Below are 14,675 nucleotides of genomic sequence, written 5' to 3'. Positions count from 1 at the left end.
TTCTCTAGTTGTGGTGCATGGGCCTCTTATTGCAGTGGCTTCTCTTGTTGTGGAGCACGGGCTCTAGGCGTGCAGGCTTCAGTGGTTGTGTCACGCAGGCTCAGCAGTTGTGGCTCGCAGGCTTGGTAGTTGTGGCACACGGGCTTAGTTGCTCAAAGGCATGTGGGATCTTCCCGGACCAGGGCTTGAACCTGTGTTCCCTGCATTGGCAGGTGGATTCTTAAACACTGCGCCACCAGGGAAGTCCCAGGTTGTCTGTTTTTAAATACTGAGCTGCATGAGCTGTTTATATATTTTGGAGATTAATCCTTTGTCTGTTGATTCGTTTGCAAATATTTTCTCCCATTCTGAGGGCTGTCTTTTCATTTTGTTTATAGTTTCCTTTGCTGTGCAAAGGCTTTCAAGTTTCATTAGGTCTCATTTGTTTATTTTTGTTTTTATTTCCATTACTCTAGGAGGTGGGTCAAAAAAGATCTTGCTGTGATTTCACTACCATTATTTTTTAATAGAAATAATAAAAACATGGAATTGGTTTTTACTTTATTCACTGAGGAGTGAATAAAGATAAAAACGTCTTTAGATTGAGTCTGAGATAATTCAATATTTACAGTCTAGCTTTCTACAGTCCACCAAAACAGCGCTTCAAGAAGGAAGAAGTAGCTATGTCTTTCAAGAAAGATGACACTAAGAAGGTACTGCTGACCTCAACAAGAGCAAAGGCAGTGAACAGGTAGATAGAAACCTGACTGGAGTGGGTTTAAAGAGAATAAGAAGAGAGTGAGTAGAGACAGTAAACAGAAATAATTCTTTAAGATTTGCTATAAAGAAAAGGAGAAAAATAGGACTGTAATTAAGGAGCATGTGGAAACAAGGGAGGGTGTGATGGTCAGTCTTATGTGTCAACTTGGCTAGGCTACGGTCCAGTTATTTAATCAAGCACTAATCCAGGTGTTACCGTGAAGGTATTTTGTAGATAAGATTAACATCTGTAAGTAAAGGAGACTACCTTCAATAATGTGGTGGCCTCATCCAATCAGCTGAATGCCTTAAGAGCAAAAACTGAGGTTTCCTAGAAAAACAATTTCTGCCTCAAGACTGTACAACTCCTGCCTAAGTTTCTAGCCTGCTGGCCCGCCCTACAGATTTTAAAATTGCCAGCTCCCAAATTGTGTGAGCCATTCACTAAAATAAATCTTCCTCTCCCCCAATATATATATCTTTGTGTGTGTATGCAAATAAGAAAATAAGTAACTAAGTATATCTCCCGATGGGTCTGTGTTTCTGAAGAGCCCTAACTGATACAGAGTGTTTCTAAAAGATAAACGCTGTTATAGCATATTAATATAATGATAAAGGGGATGGGAGAACTGAAGCAGGACAGAGAGAAAAAACACCCTGAAGAGTAAAGTTCTTGAGGCGGTGAACAGGAATTGGATCTACTGCACAAGGGCAAGGACTAACCTTAGATAGATAGTACTGTAATAAGAGAAAAAGCAGAGTATATGTGTACTGGTACACCTAGATAAGTAGGTTTAATCACTGAAGGATTCTCTTCTGTCTCTATAAAGCTAGCAAGATAATCAGCTAATTGTGAAGAAAAGAGGATAGCAGATGCTACAGGTTTGAAGAGAAGGTGTGAAATAATCTTATAAGAAAGTAGGAATATCCATGGCATAGAATACTGTAATAGGATTGCTAGGCAGCACTAAAGGTCCACTTGAGAGAAAAATGTAAAATGCCCAGCCATTATAACTATGTGTTGTTCTATAGCCACTTTCAGCTCCACTTGTGTAGGTATGGAACAGGTAGTAATATGAGGTTTTCCTAGGGGGTATAATGGAGGGCAAGGATGTTGAGGATCCTTCATGAGAAGGACATGATTATAATAAATCTGAATAACAGAATCTACGCTAGGAAAGTGGAGGCAGTGAGGACATCAAGAACACTAAAAAACAGAGTATCAAAGAATTTAAAGCCCCAATAGAAGAAAAACAATGTTGGAGCTGGGACCATATAAAACAAAAACTGGAACAAAAGAGATTATTGGCAAATGGGATGGTTAAAATTAAGATTATGGACACTGGCCCTTTTATTTACTATTCAATAATTTGCATTTATGTGTTCTTCAACATAAAAATGAAAACTAAAAAGCTGTCTTTATATTTAGTGATACCTACTATACTTCTGAAAACTATTACTATAAACCCTGGAAATATATATGATAATGGGACAAAACTAAATTTTAAAGAGAGGTATGATTATATTCCCTCTTTTTTTTTTTTAAATTGAAGTACAGTTGACTTACAATGTTGTGTGAGTTTCTGGTGTATAGCAAAGTGATTCAGTTATACATATATACATATTTTTTTCATAATGGTTTATTACAGGACATTGAATATAGTTCCCTGTGCTATACAGTTCAACACTGTTATCTGTTTTATATATAGTAGTTGGTATCTGCAGATCCCAAACTCTTAATTTATCTCCCCCACCCCCTTTCCCCTTTGGTAACCATAAGTTTGTTTTCTATGTCTGAGTCTATTTCTGTTTTGTAAATAAGTTCATTTGTATCATATTTTAGATTCCACATATAAGTGATATCATATGGCCTTTGTCTTTCTGACTTACTTCACTTAGTATGATAATCTCTAGGTCTACCCATGTTGCTGCAAATGGCATTACTTCATTATTTTTTATGGCTGAGTAGTATTCCATTGCAATTATGTTCCTTCTTTAGTTTTAAAAAACTTATTTAAAAAAACAAAAAGGCTTAAAATAAACTTCTTCTTTCCAAATAATAAACATTTAATCAATCCCTGTCTCTTAAAAACCCAACCAAAATAATGAGAAAACAATTTTCTTCTTCAATAAATCCAGAAAATTACCTGCAACCCCAAACCACAATGTATCAATATATGTATATGAAAAGCAGATGGATGAAGCATGCAAATCAAACCAAATGGTTGAAAAAGCTTGACAACTATATCTAAAGAAATACAAAAAGAAAAACAATTTTGCTCTGTAGAACCCAAAAGCATTAAGGAATTGGAGAAGTATTGGTGTCCACAGAAGATGAAGTGAAATAAGGTCTGAAAACAGGAGCATTATTTCAAAGTTTGTATAGTAAGTAATTAAATCTCCACTCAAACCTAGGCAGTCAGGCAATTTCCCCAACATACACTCATCTTGGAAGTCCAGAAAGTTTATTCCCTGAAGAATATAAACCAGAGATTTGGACTCATCAGACACAGAGGAGGGATACAGGTGAAGTGCAGAGTGCCCTGGGTGCTCCTTCACCCTGTATAACTAACTCCCAAATGGCGGACAGCAAACAGACTTAAGGAGATTGAAAGATCCTTCTGCAAAGAAGCTAAACTTCCCCAGGGAAAAATAATTATCAATATCAAGAGCTTAGGGTCCACAGTGAAAATGGTATGTGACCACAGGACCACCCTACAGTGATGCTCACCAAAGAGGCCAGAGCCATTGCCCCTCCCTGTCAAACACAACACACACACACACCCATGCCACCCCCAACCCCCACCCTCTCTGGCAATCTGCTCTTTAGTGTCTCATTGTCAGCAATGACTAGAAAGCCAATGAATAGATACTTAAGGAACGTTTCCAACATGAAAGACACTGATAAAAGCAGAGAATTGGAAAAGAGGTCAGAGTAGGGTGTAAAAAAAAAAAACCTTCAGAGTAATAATTAACGTTGTCAAAGAGAGATAAAAGAAAATGTTACATCCATGAAACAATGTTAAAAAAAAAAAGACTTGGATAATGCAAAAGAACTCTCAGAATATTTAAAATGATAATGGAAATTAAGCTCAATAAAGTTGAAGAAATACAAGAAAAGTGAACAAAAAGACTAAGGAATGGAAGCTAAAAGAGAAATAACAAGAAACTCAGGATTGATTCAACAGATTAACATCCAAGTAATATGTATTCTATAAAGAGTGCCCAGCATAATGAATGGGAATTATATACACACATTAGGGTATATCACCATGATATTTCAGAAAATCAGGAACAAAAAGAACATAAAGCTTCCAAAGACAAGAAACAGGATCAGAATCAGAACTTTGAAACAGGATTGGTCTTCTCAACAGCAATACTGGAAACAAGAGGAAAAATTCCGAAAAAAATTTTCAATAAGTTCCACATTGGTTCAATTAAATGTAAGAATAATTTTTCAGGCATGTAAAATCTCAAATATATACTTTTCCAATACTCTTTTTCTCAAGAACCTATCAAAAAACATGCTAACCAAAAAGGAGAGAATAAATTAAAAAAAAAAAAAAAGAAAAAAGGGCAGGCCAAAGATAGAGGTTTCAACAAAAGACAAAGGATCCAAATAATGGCAGAAAAGTTAAATAACTTAAAGGACATAAAGATTTTAGAAAACAACACAGCCTTATCAAACATAATTGTAAAAAATTAAAAGTACAGAAAATGTACCCCACAAAATTGATTATAACATCCTATTATTTGTTTAAAAATAAAATAAAAAATCCTCACATAAAAGGAAACACCAACATGTCATAACAAAATTAAGAAGTGGTATGATTATGGCTAATTTTTATTTTTGTACTTTTCTCCTTTTCTGAATTCTTTGTAAGTTGTATATGTAATTTTATATGTACAGAAAATGTTTAAACATACAACATGGAAGTATTAATGAAAAATCTACAAGAAATTTTCTCAATTTCTCTATCCTCTTTAGAGCCAAACCAAGCAAGCTCTGCCATTCTATCACAGTTATAATATCAGACACTTACTGAATGACTTGTATGTGTGAAACATTTAACACGAATTATTTCATTTAAGCCTCACAACACTCCTATAAAATGGGACTATTAGTAGCAATACTATACAGATGAGGAAAGTGAGGCACTAAAGTTAAGTAACTTGTCCAAGGTTACCAAGTTGATACATAAAAGATATGATTATAAAATGATTTTAAAAATCATAATTTCTTTACAAAAACTAGCCCCCAAAACTAATTTTCATACCTGATGACAGAAAGTAAAGGCGATAAATCTAAGAAAATGATACTTCTGTAACTAGAAAACATAAAACATTACTCTAGATACCTATATTTACATTTGAAAGAGTAATTACATTTAAAAAGTTTACTGTATTTTATGTGTACAGTTATATGATATAGTGGCACTCACAAATTTGGTCTATTATTGGGCATTAATCTCATGAGAACACCAAAAGTCTACTACATACAAATTCTAGAAAGGTGAAAAAAAAGTGTTATATCTAGAGGAGCAACGAGAAACACAAAGGTATTAAAGTTAAAAAAAATGCATTGGTGAAAACACAAAGCAATGAGAAAGTAAAAATTTCTTTAATGAATAAAAGGAAAGTATAAAGAAATTAAGGAAGAGAACTTATTTATACTCTACAGTCTGCTCTTTGATGATGCCAGATTGACCTAAAATTTTGAGGTTCTAACCATAGCAACCAGAAATATTCAGTCTGGTTAAGAGTTATAAAATACCTACTGAATTTAATAAATAGAATTTGGCATGTGAGAGCCAAAAAGATATGTAAAAATGAAAGTGCATGCTGTTAGTTTTCTTAATAGCAGTTTTTGAAAGATCTGTTTATTTACTTGTTTCTGATTTCCCCATTTGCAATGTCTTCTATTACGAAAATAGTAGGTGTTCAATAAATTCTGAGGAAAAAAAAAACACGAGTGAAGGGAAACACTGCACACACTACTGGCTCCTACTGTCATTACAGAATAACAGCTGCAGTTTACTAAATGTCAGGCACTAGTTCAAGCTTTCTTAATTTCTTTTAATGAGGTAGCTATCATTATCTTTCCCACTTTGCATATGAAGAAAGTGAGGCCAAAAGGACTTGTCCAAATTACCCAATTAGCAAAAGGCAGAAAGGGATATGTATTCAGACAGCCTGGTCCAGAACCCATTCTATGAACCCTATATTATATGGTTTCAGCAACCAAAAGCCAAAGAAAAGACATCAATTTACTGAGACAAGATTATTTTCAGTCTGTGATGGGAGAACAAAGAATTTCTTACAGCTTTTCTTTTCTCAGAGTAAAAGTCCAGAGATGCTGACTTGGTAAAAAAATGTTAATCAACAACAAATCATATGTCAATATAAAATCAACCATATACCAATATAATAATGTTCAACAATGAGATACAAAGAAATGTTTACTTCCGCAAGAATCTGAGAGTGACCTATTATTGTTAACTAGTGGTAAAGACTGGCCTCCCAGCATAATGAGCCACCTGACTGTCATATGATGATCTTAACCACATTTTCTAATTTTTTCAGAATTCATTTTAGAAAAATATAGAACAGAATCAATCACCATGCTATTATTAATAAAATTTTGTAGTCTTAATCCCCCTTTGTTCAAATTAGCATTTTCACTTTAGAAGTGAGAGGTAGCCAGTATCAATCTATTTGTAACATAGAAAATTATGCAGGTGAGAAAACATCAAAAGATAAAAAAGGTAAACCAACATTATTCATCTCGCCATCTAACAAAAATTTGAAGTCACCAACTTCTAACATATTGGCATACATTTTAAAAACAAATGCCTAAGTATAATATAACTATAAATCTAAAAAATAGATGCTTTGAGAGTAGAATTATCTTTATAATACCAAACACCACAGTGGTAAAACAAAGGGAAACCTACTTGTTTTTGAGCTGGAGGAGGAAAATATTTTTCATGAAGATTCCATGAAATTGGGGAAAGAAAATATGGCCAGCCTCAGATTGTAAATCCACCAAAATAATAATGACAAAATACTGCTTATATAAATTAAATCCACAAACTATGTTCTATTCTAATATGTCTGAGATAGCTATTTAGAAAAGCAACAAAGGCACTTAATTCTGAAGATAAATTGGTAATGAAAACTTTATTACAGTGTAAAGCTTCTTTATTAAGCTGAGTCAGACATATAGGAGAGTATGCTTTACAATTCCAATTAAAAGAATAGAAAAAAATAAGGAAAATATAATACAAAATGTAATTGCTAACAGTCTGTTTCAATTTAATGGTAAAAAGAATTCCAAAAAGAAGGGAGAAAGCACAGTTTACTGGGAAAATGAGACTACTTCTACCTGGAGAATAAACAAACCTGAAGAACTACAAAATGATTAAAATTTTAGTAAAAATGTGACAAAAGTATACAAGTAAATGCAATGCATAAACACTGACAATTGGGACATATTATTAACTAATAACAAGAAAATGGGATATTTGGAAAATAGATTAAAAGTACTATTGATAAAACCACTCTGATGATTTATGAAGCTCTAAAACTTATCTTGTCTGTACCCTACAAAACAACTAACCTGATTGTCTCTCTTCTCAGCTAAGATATAAGCAATGTCAAGGAGCATTTTATTCCAAAGCCGATAATCATATCTGGCCATAACTGCCTTGTAACTGTCCATGCACATAGTCTTTGAAGCAGAGGATTAAATGTTCCTGCCCATTTTATCTAGTCCCCAAGACTCCTCCTGCAAAGTGAATAAAAATGATTATCTTTTAATCTACCCCTTATACACATATCATAAAAGAAAAAAAGGGAGGGGGTACCAGAGAAGAGAGCAAAGATGAAAAGAAAATAATCCTTGAAAAGATGGATAATTATTATCCAGCCTGAAATTAAGTTCTCAGCAAGATCTCTGTGCTTTGTTGTTGGGTAGGTGACTGATGTCTCACTTTTTATGAAACTGAGCTTTGGAAGACATGATCATTAATGTACACAGAGAAATTACAGTAATATTTTGAAATAAATTTGAGAATAAGTTGAAAAATAGGTTAACTTTTAAAAAATAAGTATAAACATAACATTGAACTCCTATTTTTCTTGATTTCTGATTTTGAAAAGTAATTAACAAATACAAATAGGCTAGATGATATAAAAAAAAGCTGAGGAGAAAACCAAATGGCATTTATCAGGCAGTTTTAAAAGCTATCATGATCACAGGTAAATTGTGAGAAAAGAAAGACAGAAAGGCACTGGAAGGAGGAGGGAGCAACTCAACTCAAAAGAAATAGGAGGAAAGCCATAATTAAAATATGCTTAAGCACACATAAAATTAGCAATGTATAGATTACCAAAGGGATAAATATACGAAAAACAATAATAAAAGTCACTGAAAATGGGCCAATGGAAAGAAGAGCTGAAATGGACCATCATAAAGTCAGTAAAATACAGTAATATTTCATTTACATGGCAGTGAAGGACAAATGCAAATGAATTAAACTGCATTTTTCAGGAAACTGAAATGTTTTAAAACTCAAAATATTCTGTATATTTCTATAATATACTATTCCTTCTCTTGTGTTCATAAATAGAGTATGTGGCATATATTTAGTCTTTTATATAAAATGCACACAGGTTTCTGGATTAAGCAGAGGTAGCTGGCCGCTACAGAGGAGCTCCAGATTGCTCTGTATCTTCATATCTGTAAGCAATTTTTTTTTGTCTTTTTTGTTATAAATTATCGTTTCACAATTCTGTCAGCAGGACAGAAAATCTAACACTTGCCCTCCAATCTAACACTTGCTTCTCTTTCTCTCTTGGCATTGGGAAACTAGATAATAACTGTTTATGGCAGTAATTTTGGCTATTCAGAAGTAACTTCTATCTTATGTTTAAGTTTTATTTCAAATCACTGGATTTACTATGCATCTGAAAACCAGCTAAGCAGGAATTACTGTACGTAGATAAAAGAAAGATGAAAAGTAAACAGAAAATATAAAGAAAAGAAAAAAAGCAAACATAAAGGGCAGAAGATTCTAAAAGTGATGAAATTAGAAAGAAAAATTGTATAGCATCAGATAACTTTTAAGTAATAAATAGTATATTTACAGTACCTTTTCAAAAAGTTACAACTGGGTACAAGATCTCTTTTTATTCCTAATAATGAGGAAGAGGATACTCTCAAAACACAGAATAAAATATGTTTGATGTTTGTTCTATATAGAAAATTTTTTCAACAATAAATTGTGTGATTTTACCTTTTTAAAAAAGATAAAATTAAGTAAAAGATCTTCCTCTTTTCCCAGTGAGAAAAAGGACACCCTCAAAAGAATAAGTGTGTGTCATGTTTGCTCCATATAGAACTGCAACTAAGGGAATAATGGAAACTAATAATATGTATTAACCACATTAAGGAAGGAAAAAGGAGTGGAAAAAAATATGGATGACTCTATATAAAATTATCACATTGGCTTTAGGCAACAGGTAAAACCAGAAAATGATAAAATTTTAAATCCAGGGTTTGCAATGTGTAGTCCCCAAAGTATCAGTGTCAGCAACAGCCAGAAACCTGTTAAACTCGGGGGCAAGGCCACACAATCTGTTTCAGTAAGGCCTGGGGGTGATTCTGATGCATGCTAAAGTTTAAGAATCAATGCATTCAATAAATTAGATAAATGAGAAATTTAAATTCAAGATGAAATGCAATTAATTAAATCTCATTTTTTGTCATGGTAATGTGCAAGATGAATATAGCCAGAGTTATTGCTATTAAAAAGGATGTAATTTGGGAGTATTTAAATATATGTGTATGTACATACACACACATACTCTCTCTCTGTATTACAGGAGAAAAAGAACAATCATTTAGTCATTCTAGGTAAGCACAGTTAAAATCATTGAGGAATTGAGAATGATGGCTAAATTAACAAAATTACCTTGTTACGGAAAAACAAGGGGAAAAAGAACATACTTGACTCAGAATTTGTCTAGATAATTCTAAAATAAAAGCAAAAGTGAAAACTATAATGTCAGTTCTTCAGGACTCAGCCTACCTACCTGAACTGATTTTAGAGACATTACATTTAGGTTATTACAGCACTAGGAATAGAAAAAATGCCAGCTAGGTCACACTTACCTATTACAATTGGATAGAATTGTTTAAAAATACATATATATAAACAAAATTTACACATTTATGTATAATAACAATGAACTATGAAGCAATGTAATTAAGTAGAAAAACTACTATGAATTTGGAATTTCAACTATTATTTGGGTTTACTAAAGAACATGGCCTGGTGGACTCTTAAAATTTATTTGGTTATAAAATAAAAATGCAGGAAAATACATGTTCAGAAAGAGATTTGGTAACACTCGCCAGAAAATTTCAATTTTCATTCTCAAGACTATCAAATGCCAGTTATCAAAATAGGCACACATTTTACTTAGAGAATACAAAACATTCATGTGAATTTTGGAGAAAAACTATTTTTCAAGAGCAAAGTAATGAATTTAATATTTAATCTAAATAAAACTTAACTAGAATAGAACATATTTAACAAAACTAAATTGAAAAGGAAATAAAATGTTGGTTACTTACCAGCAAGGGTACTTGTATGTCTAAAAGCTCTGACCTGGGAGTCTGACAAACCAGTCAAAAGGGAGATTACTGTGTCCATCATATACTCATCATAAATTATGCTATACTGACATTGTCGAATCAGGACTCCAATAAATTCACAAAAGTTTGAACGAAATTTTTTCCACTGAGGTCCAGGCATGGTAAGGGGGTAATCACCACTGTCCTAAAAGGGATAAAAAAAGAACATATTAAATGTGACATCAAGTTTGATCAGTATTTTTTCCTCCTACTGGAAAAGGAACATTTTTCTCAAAGTAGATATGGACAGAAATCAAGGGGCATAAGATGGCTTTCTCTTTTTTTTGCTTGTTTTGATCTTCGACATCTAAATTGTTAATGTGCTCAAAATTATTATTTACAACCAGTATTTAATCCATTATTCTAAGCCATTCATTCAAAATAATAGTTCCAGTTTTGCTGTACTTGGGTCCTAGTTGAGATAATTTAAAGTAGGAAATTAAAAAAGAATTGAAGTTTAGACTAGAAAGGATATTTGCTACTGAATTCAGATCAAACTAATGATGACACCTGTGACATATAGCATCTTTCAATTATTTTAAATAGACACTTTAAAGAATTGACAGTTTCAAGAGTATAAGCACTTCATTAAGAAGTCCAAAACCAACTTTTCACATCTGAAACTGCAAACCTGTTTTTTCCAATTTTACTATGAACTTTCAATTAACTCTATTTTATGGAGTGAATTTATTAACTTTTCAACGAAAAATATCTAGCATGGGCTCTTGGTATCACGAGATTGTGTTGTCTTGTTTAAAATACGAAACTGACAGTTGAACCCAGCAGAGGTTTCCCACTCTAGCCTAAAACATTTTGGTGGAGGAATGGAAATTCACAAGGCAGAGAGTGCGAAATTCTGTGAACATAGTTATCTGTATACTCTCAATTTGTGGCTATTTGTCTTTTCTAGGCCAAACTGCTGTTAGGAAAATTGGTTATAAATGAGGTCTTGAGCTCTGTTGGTGTCCCAGGAAAGAGAACTAGTGTGACACTTAGAACAGCAAGAAATCCCAAGAGCAAGGAACAGAAAGCAGAGATAGGGAAGAGCTTGGCAGTGAGTCAAATACCCCCAAAGAAAGTTAATTTTGGCACTACATGAGTATTATGTGGGTTACTAAGCTCTATAGAACATCAAAAAGGAACTGAAGGGGCTAGCTGAATCCTCCCTGCTCTTTAGACTGGGGGTGTGGGAGCACAGACTGGAGAGGGTAGCAGGATGGAGAGGGGAGATGCTTCTCAAAGGTATCTCTGAAGGCTGCCTGCTGCGTCCATTTCACAAAAGCCCACCAGGGTAGAGCCTCTTTTGCTTTGTACCAACTGTGAGATTCAGCCATTTAGTGCTCACAACCAGATCTGGGCCCCAAGGAAAGTACAAAGAAAAGAATCTATCTAAACAGCCCCAACAGCAAGAGGAAAGGAAGCCAGAAAAATCACCATTTAGGAAAACCTAAATAAAACATAAGTATACTTCAAAGATTCAAATGCAGCATAAAACAAAACAAAACTCTAGGGAACTGAAAAACACACTTTTTTTGAGGTATAATTCACATATAACATTAGTTGCAGGTATAAAATATAATGATTCAATATTTGTATATATTACAAAATAATCACAATAAGTGTAGTTGACATCTGTCACCATAAACAGTTACAAATTATTTTGCTTTTCTTGTGATGAGAACTATTAAGATCTACACTCTTAGCAATTTTTCAATATGCAATACAGTATTAATAACTATAGTCACCATACTTTACATCCCCAGGACTTATTTATATTACAACTGGACGTTTGTACCTTTTGTCCCACTTCACCCATTTTGCCCATTCCCCCCAACCCCTGGCAACTACTCTGTTCTCCGTATCTACGAGCTCGCTCAGTGTTCTTTTGTGTTGTTTTGTTGTTGTTGTTATTTTCATTTCACATATAAGTGAGATCATATGGTATTTGCCTTTCTCTGACTTACTTCACTTAGTGTAATGTCCTCAAGGTCCGTCCATGTTGTCAAAATGGCAAGATTTCCTCTTTTTAACAACTGAATACTATTCCTCTGAGTGTGTGTGTGTGTGTGTGTGTGCGTGTGCATACATACCACATTTTCTTCACCCATTCATCCATTGATGGACACTTAGGTTATTTCCATGTTTGGCTATTGTAAATAATGCTGCCATTAATATGAGGTTGCATATACCTAAAATACTTTATTTCTTAAAAAATTCAGTTGATGAACTGAAGGAAAGGATGGTTACTGATAGGAGATACATTAGTAGCCTAGAAAATAATGTGCAAGACATATCAGAGAAAAAAAACATGTAAATGCTAGATGAGGCCTGTGGAAAAAACCTTTTAAAATGGACAAAGTAGGTTAGTATTAACTTTTAAACCTTCTGTCCTTTCCTTTTTCATTGATTTGGAACTCATATGTGGTGCTGATGGTCAACAGCCATTTTGCAACCATGAGGGGACAGTATGAAGATAAAGAATGGTACAGAGAAAGATGGAAAAAATGTAGGTCTTTGCTCTGTTGAGGTGTAGTATCAATACCAACCATGTTCTCTCTACTCCCAAATTTATTTTGTGTGAGACAAACTCCTGTGAATTAAAGCCACTGTTGGTCAGATTTTCTGTTACTCACAAACAAATCCATTCCTGTTATAGTAGAATAACAAGCAGTGGGAAAAGACGAATTATTCAGTAAATGACTTTGGTACAGTACAACTGGCTTTTCATTAGAAAAAAATCAGATATGTATTACACCATACACTAAAATAAATTCCTAATGAAATCAAAACACTTAAAAATACTCAACCAAAAAAAGAAATAGCAGAAAACATGGAAGAATCTTTAACCATGGTCATTTTTAAGTCTTTTGTCATTTACAGACAGTTCTGGGTATACTCTGATGCCTTTGCAAAAATGTTCCTATACAAGGGTTTCATCTTCAAGGAATTCATGGAAAAGACTCTGACAAGTACAGGTTTCTGGTAACTGACTATACTGCTGAACTGAATGAATAAGTATTTTCAGAACTCTAATGGAAAACTGATGAATTCATTAAAGTGTTAACAAAAGATCAAGATGAAAACAATATTAATTACATGGGACTGAGTGAACTGATGAGTATGATTATAATTTTTGTGACTTTCTCTTTAAATAAAAAATCCCACAAGGACTCAGAGGCAAAAAATATACAAATGAATTTTCACTGCAAAGTAAAGGAGTTGTTACAGTGGAGGATTACTCGACTGAATGTCAATATTATGACATAGTATGAGTGTTTCATGTTTGGTAATTGCAATCATTGTTGCTTTCGTTGTGGTCATCCATTTACAATGCTTGGTGTCAGTTTATCTCTCTCAGTGTGTGTGTGTGTGTGTGTGTGTGTGTGTGTGAAAAAAGAAAACATGGAAGAGAGTCCCTCCCATCAAGCCTCTTAGATAGCCTCATCCACCAGAGGGCAGACAGCAGAAGCAAGAAGAACTACAATCATGCAGTCTGTGGAACAAAAACAACATTCATAGAGAGATAGACAAGATGAAAAGGCAGAGGGCTATGTATCAGATAAAGGAACAAGATAAAACCCCATAAAAACAACTAAATGAAATTGAGATAGACAACCTTCCAGAAAAAGAATTCAGAATAATGATAGTGAAGATGATCCAGGGCCTCAGAAAAAGAATGGAGGCAAAGATCGAATGGAGGCAAAGATCGAGAGGATGCCAAGAAATGTTTAACAAAGACCTAGAAGAATTAAAGAACAAACAAACAGAGATGAACAATACAATAACTGAAATGAAAACTACACTAGAAGGAATCAATAGCAGAATAACTGAGGCAGAAGAACGGATAAGTGACCTGGAAGACAGAATGGTGGAATTCACTGCCACAGAACAGAATAAAGAAACCAGAATGAAAAGAAATGAAGACAGCCTAAGAGACCTCTGGGACGATATTAAACGCAACAACATTCGCATTATAGAGGTCCCAGAAGGAGAAGAGAGAGAGAAAGGACCCGAGAAAATATTTGAAGAGATTATAGTCGAAAATTTCCCTAACATGGAAAAGGAAATAACCACCCAAGTCAAGAAGTGCAGTGAGTCCCATATAGGATAAACCCAAGAAGAAACATGCCGAGACACATAGTAATCAAACTGGCAAAAATTAAAGACAAGGAAAAATTATTGAAAGCAGCAAGGGAAAAACGACAAATAACATACAAGGAAACTGCCATAAGGTTAA

The 14,675-nt window shown here is 33.8% G+C and overlaps 1 protein-coding gene across 4 annotated transcripts in view; it reads right to left on the bottom strand.

The window, feature by feature from the left end:
- The window catches only part of STAG1 (STAG1 cohesin complex component), a 441,577-nt gene that overhangs the window by 154,750 nt on the left and 272,152 nt on the right, over positions 1-14,675 (bottom strand). For 3 of the 4 annotated variants that reach the window (XM_089910049.1, XM_022582560.3, XM_089910050.1), the window contains one exon: positions 10,379-10,583. In XM_089910049.1, the coding sequence (XP_089766175.1) occupies positions 10,379-10,583 (205 nt within the window). Of the gene's footprint in view, positions 1-7,357; positions 7,503-10,378; positions 10,584-14,675 lie in introns of those variants that run through there. The other variant, XM_022582561.2, reaches the window with a different exon arrangement.

This window comes from Delphinapterus leucas, chromosome 4, assembly GCF_059928025.1.
Source record: "Delphinapterus leucas isolate spDelLeu-1000000601 "Yukka" chromosome 4, BTC_Dleu_Yukka2, whole genome shotgun sequence".
NCBI lineage: Eukaryota > Metazoa > Chordata > Mammalia > Artiodactyla > Monodontidae > Delphinapterus > Delphinapterus leucas.
This window is presented reverse-complemented; position numbering and strand designations above follow the sequence as displayed.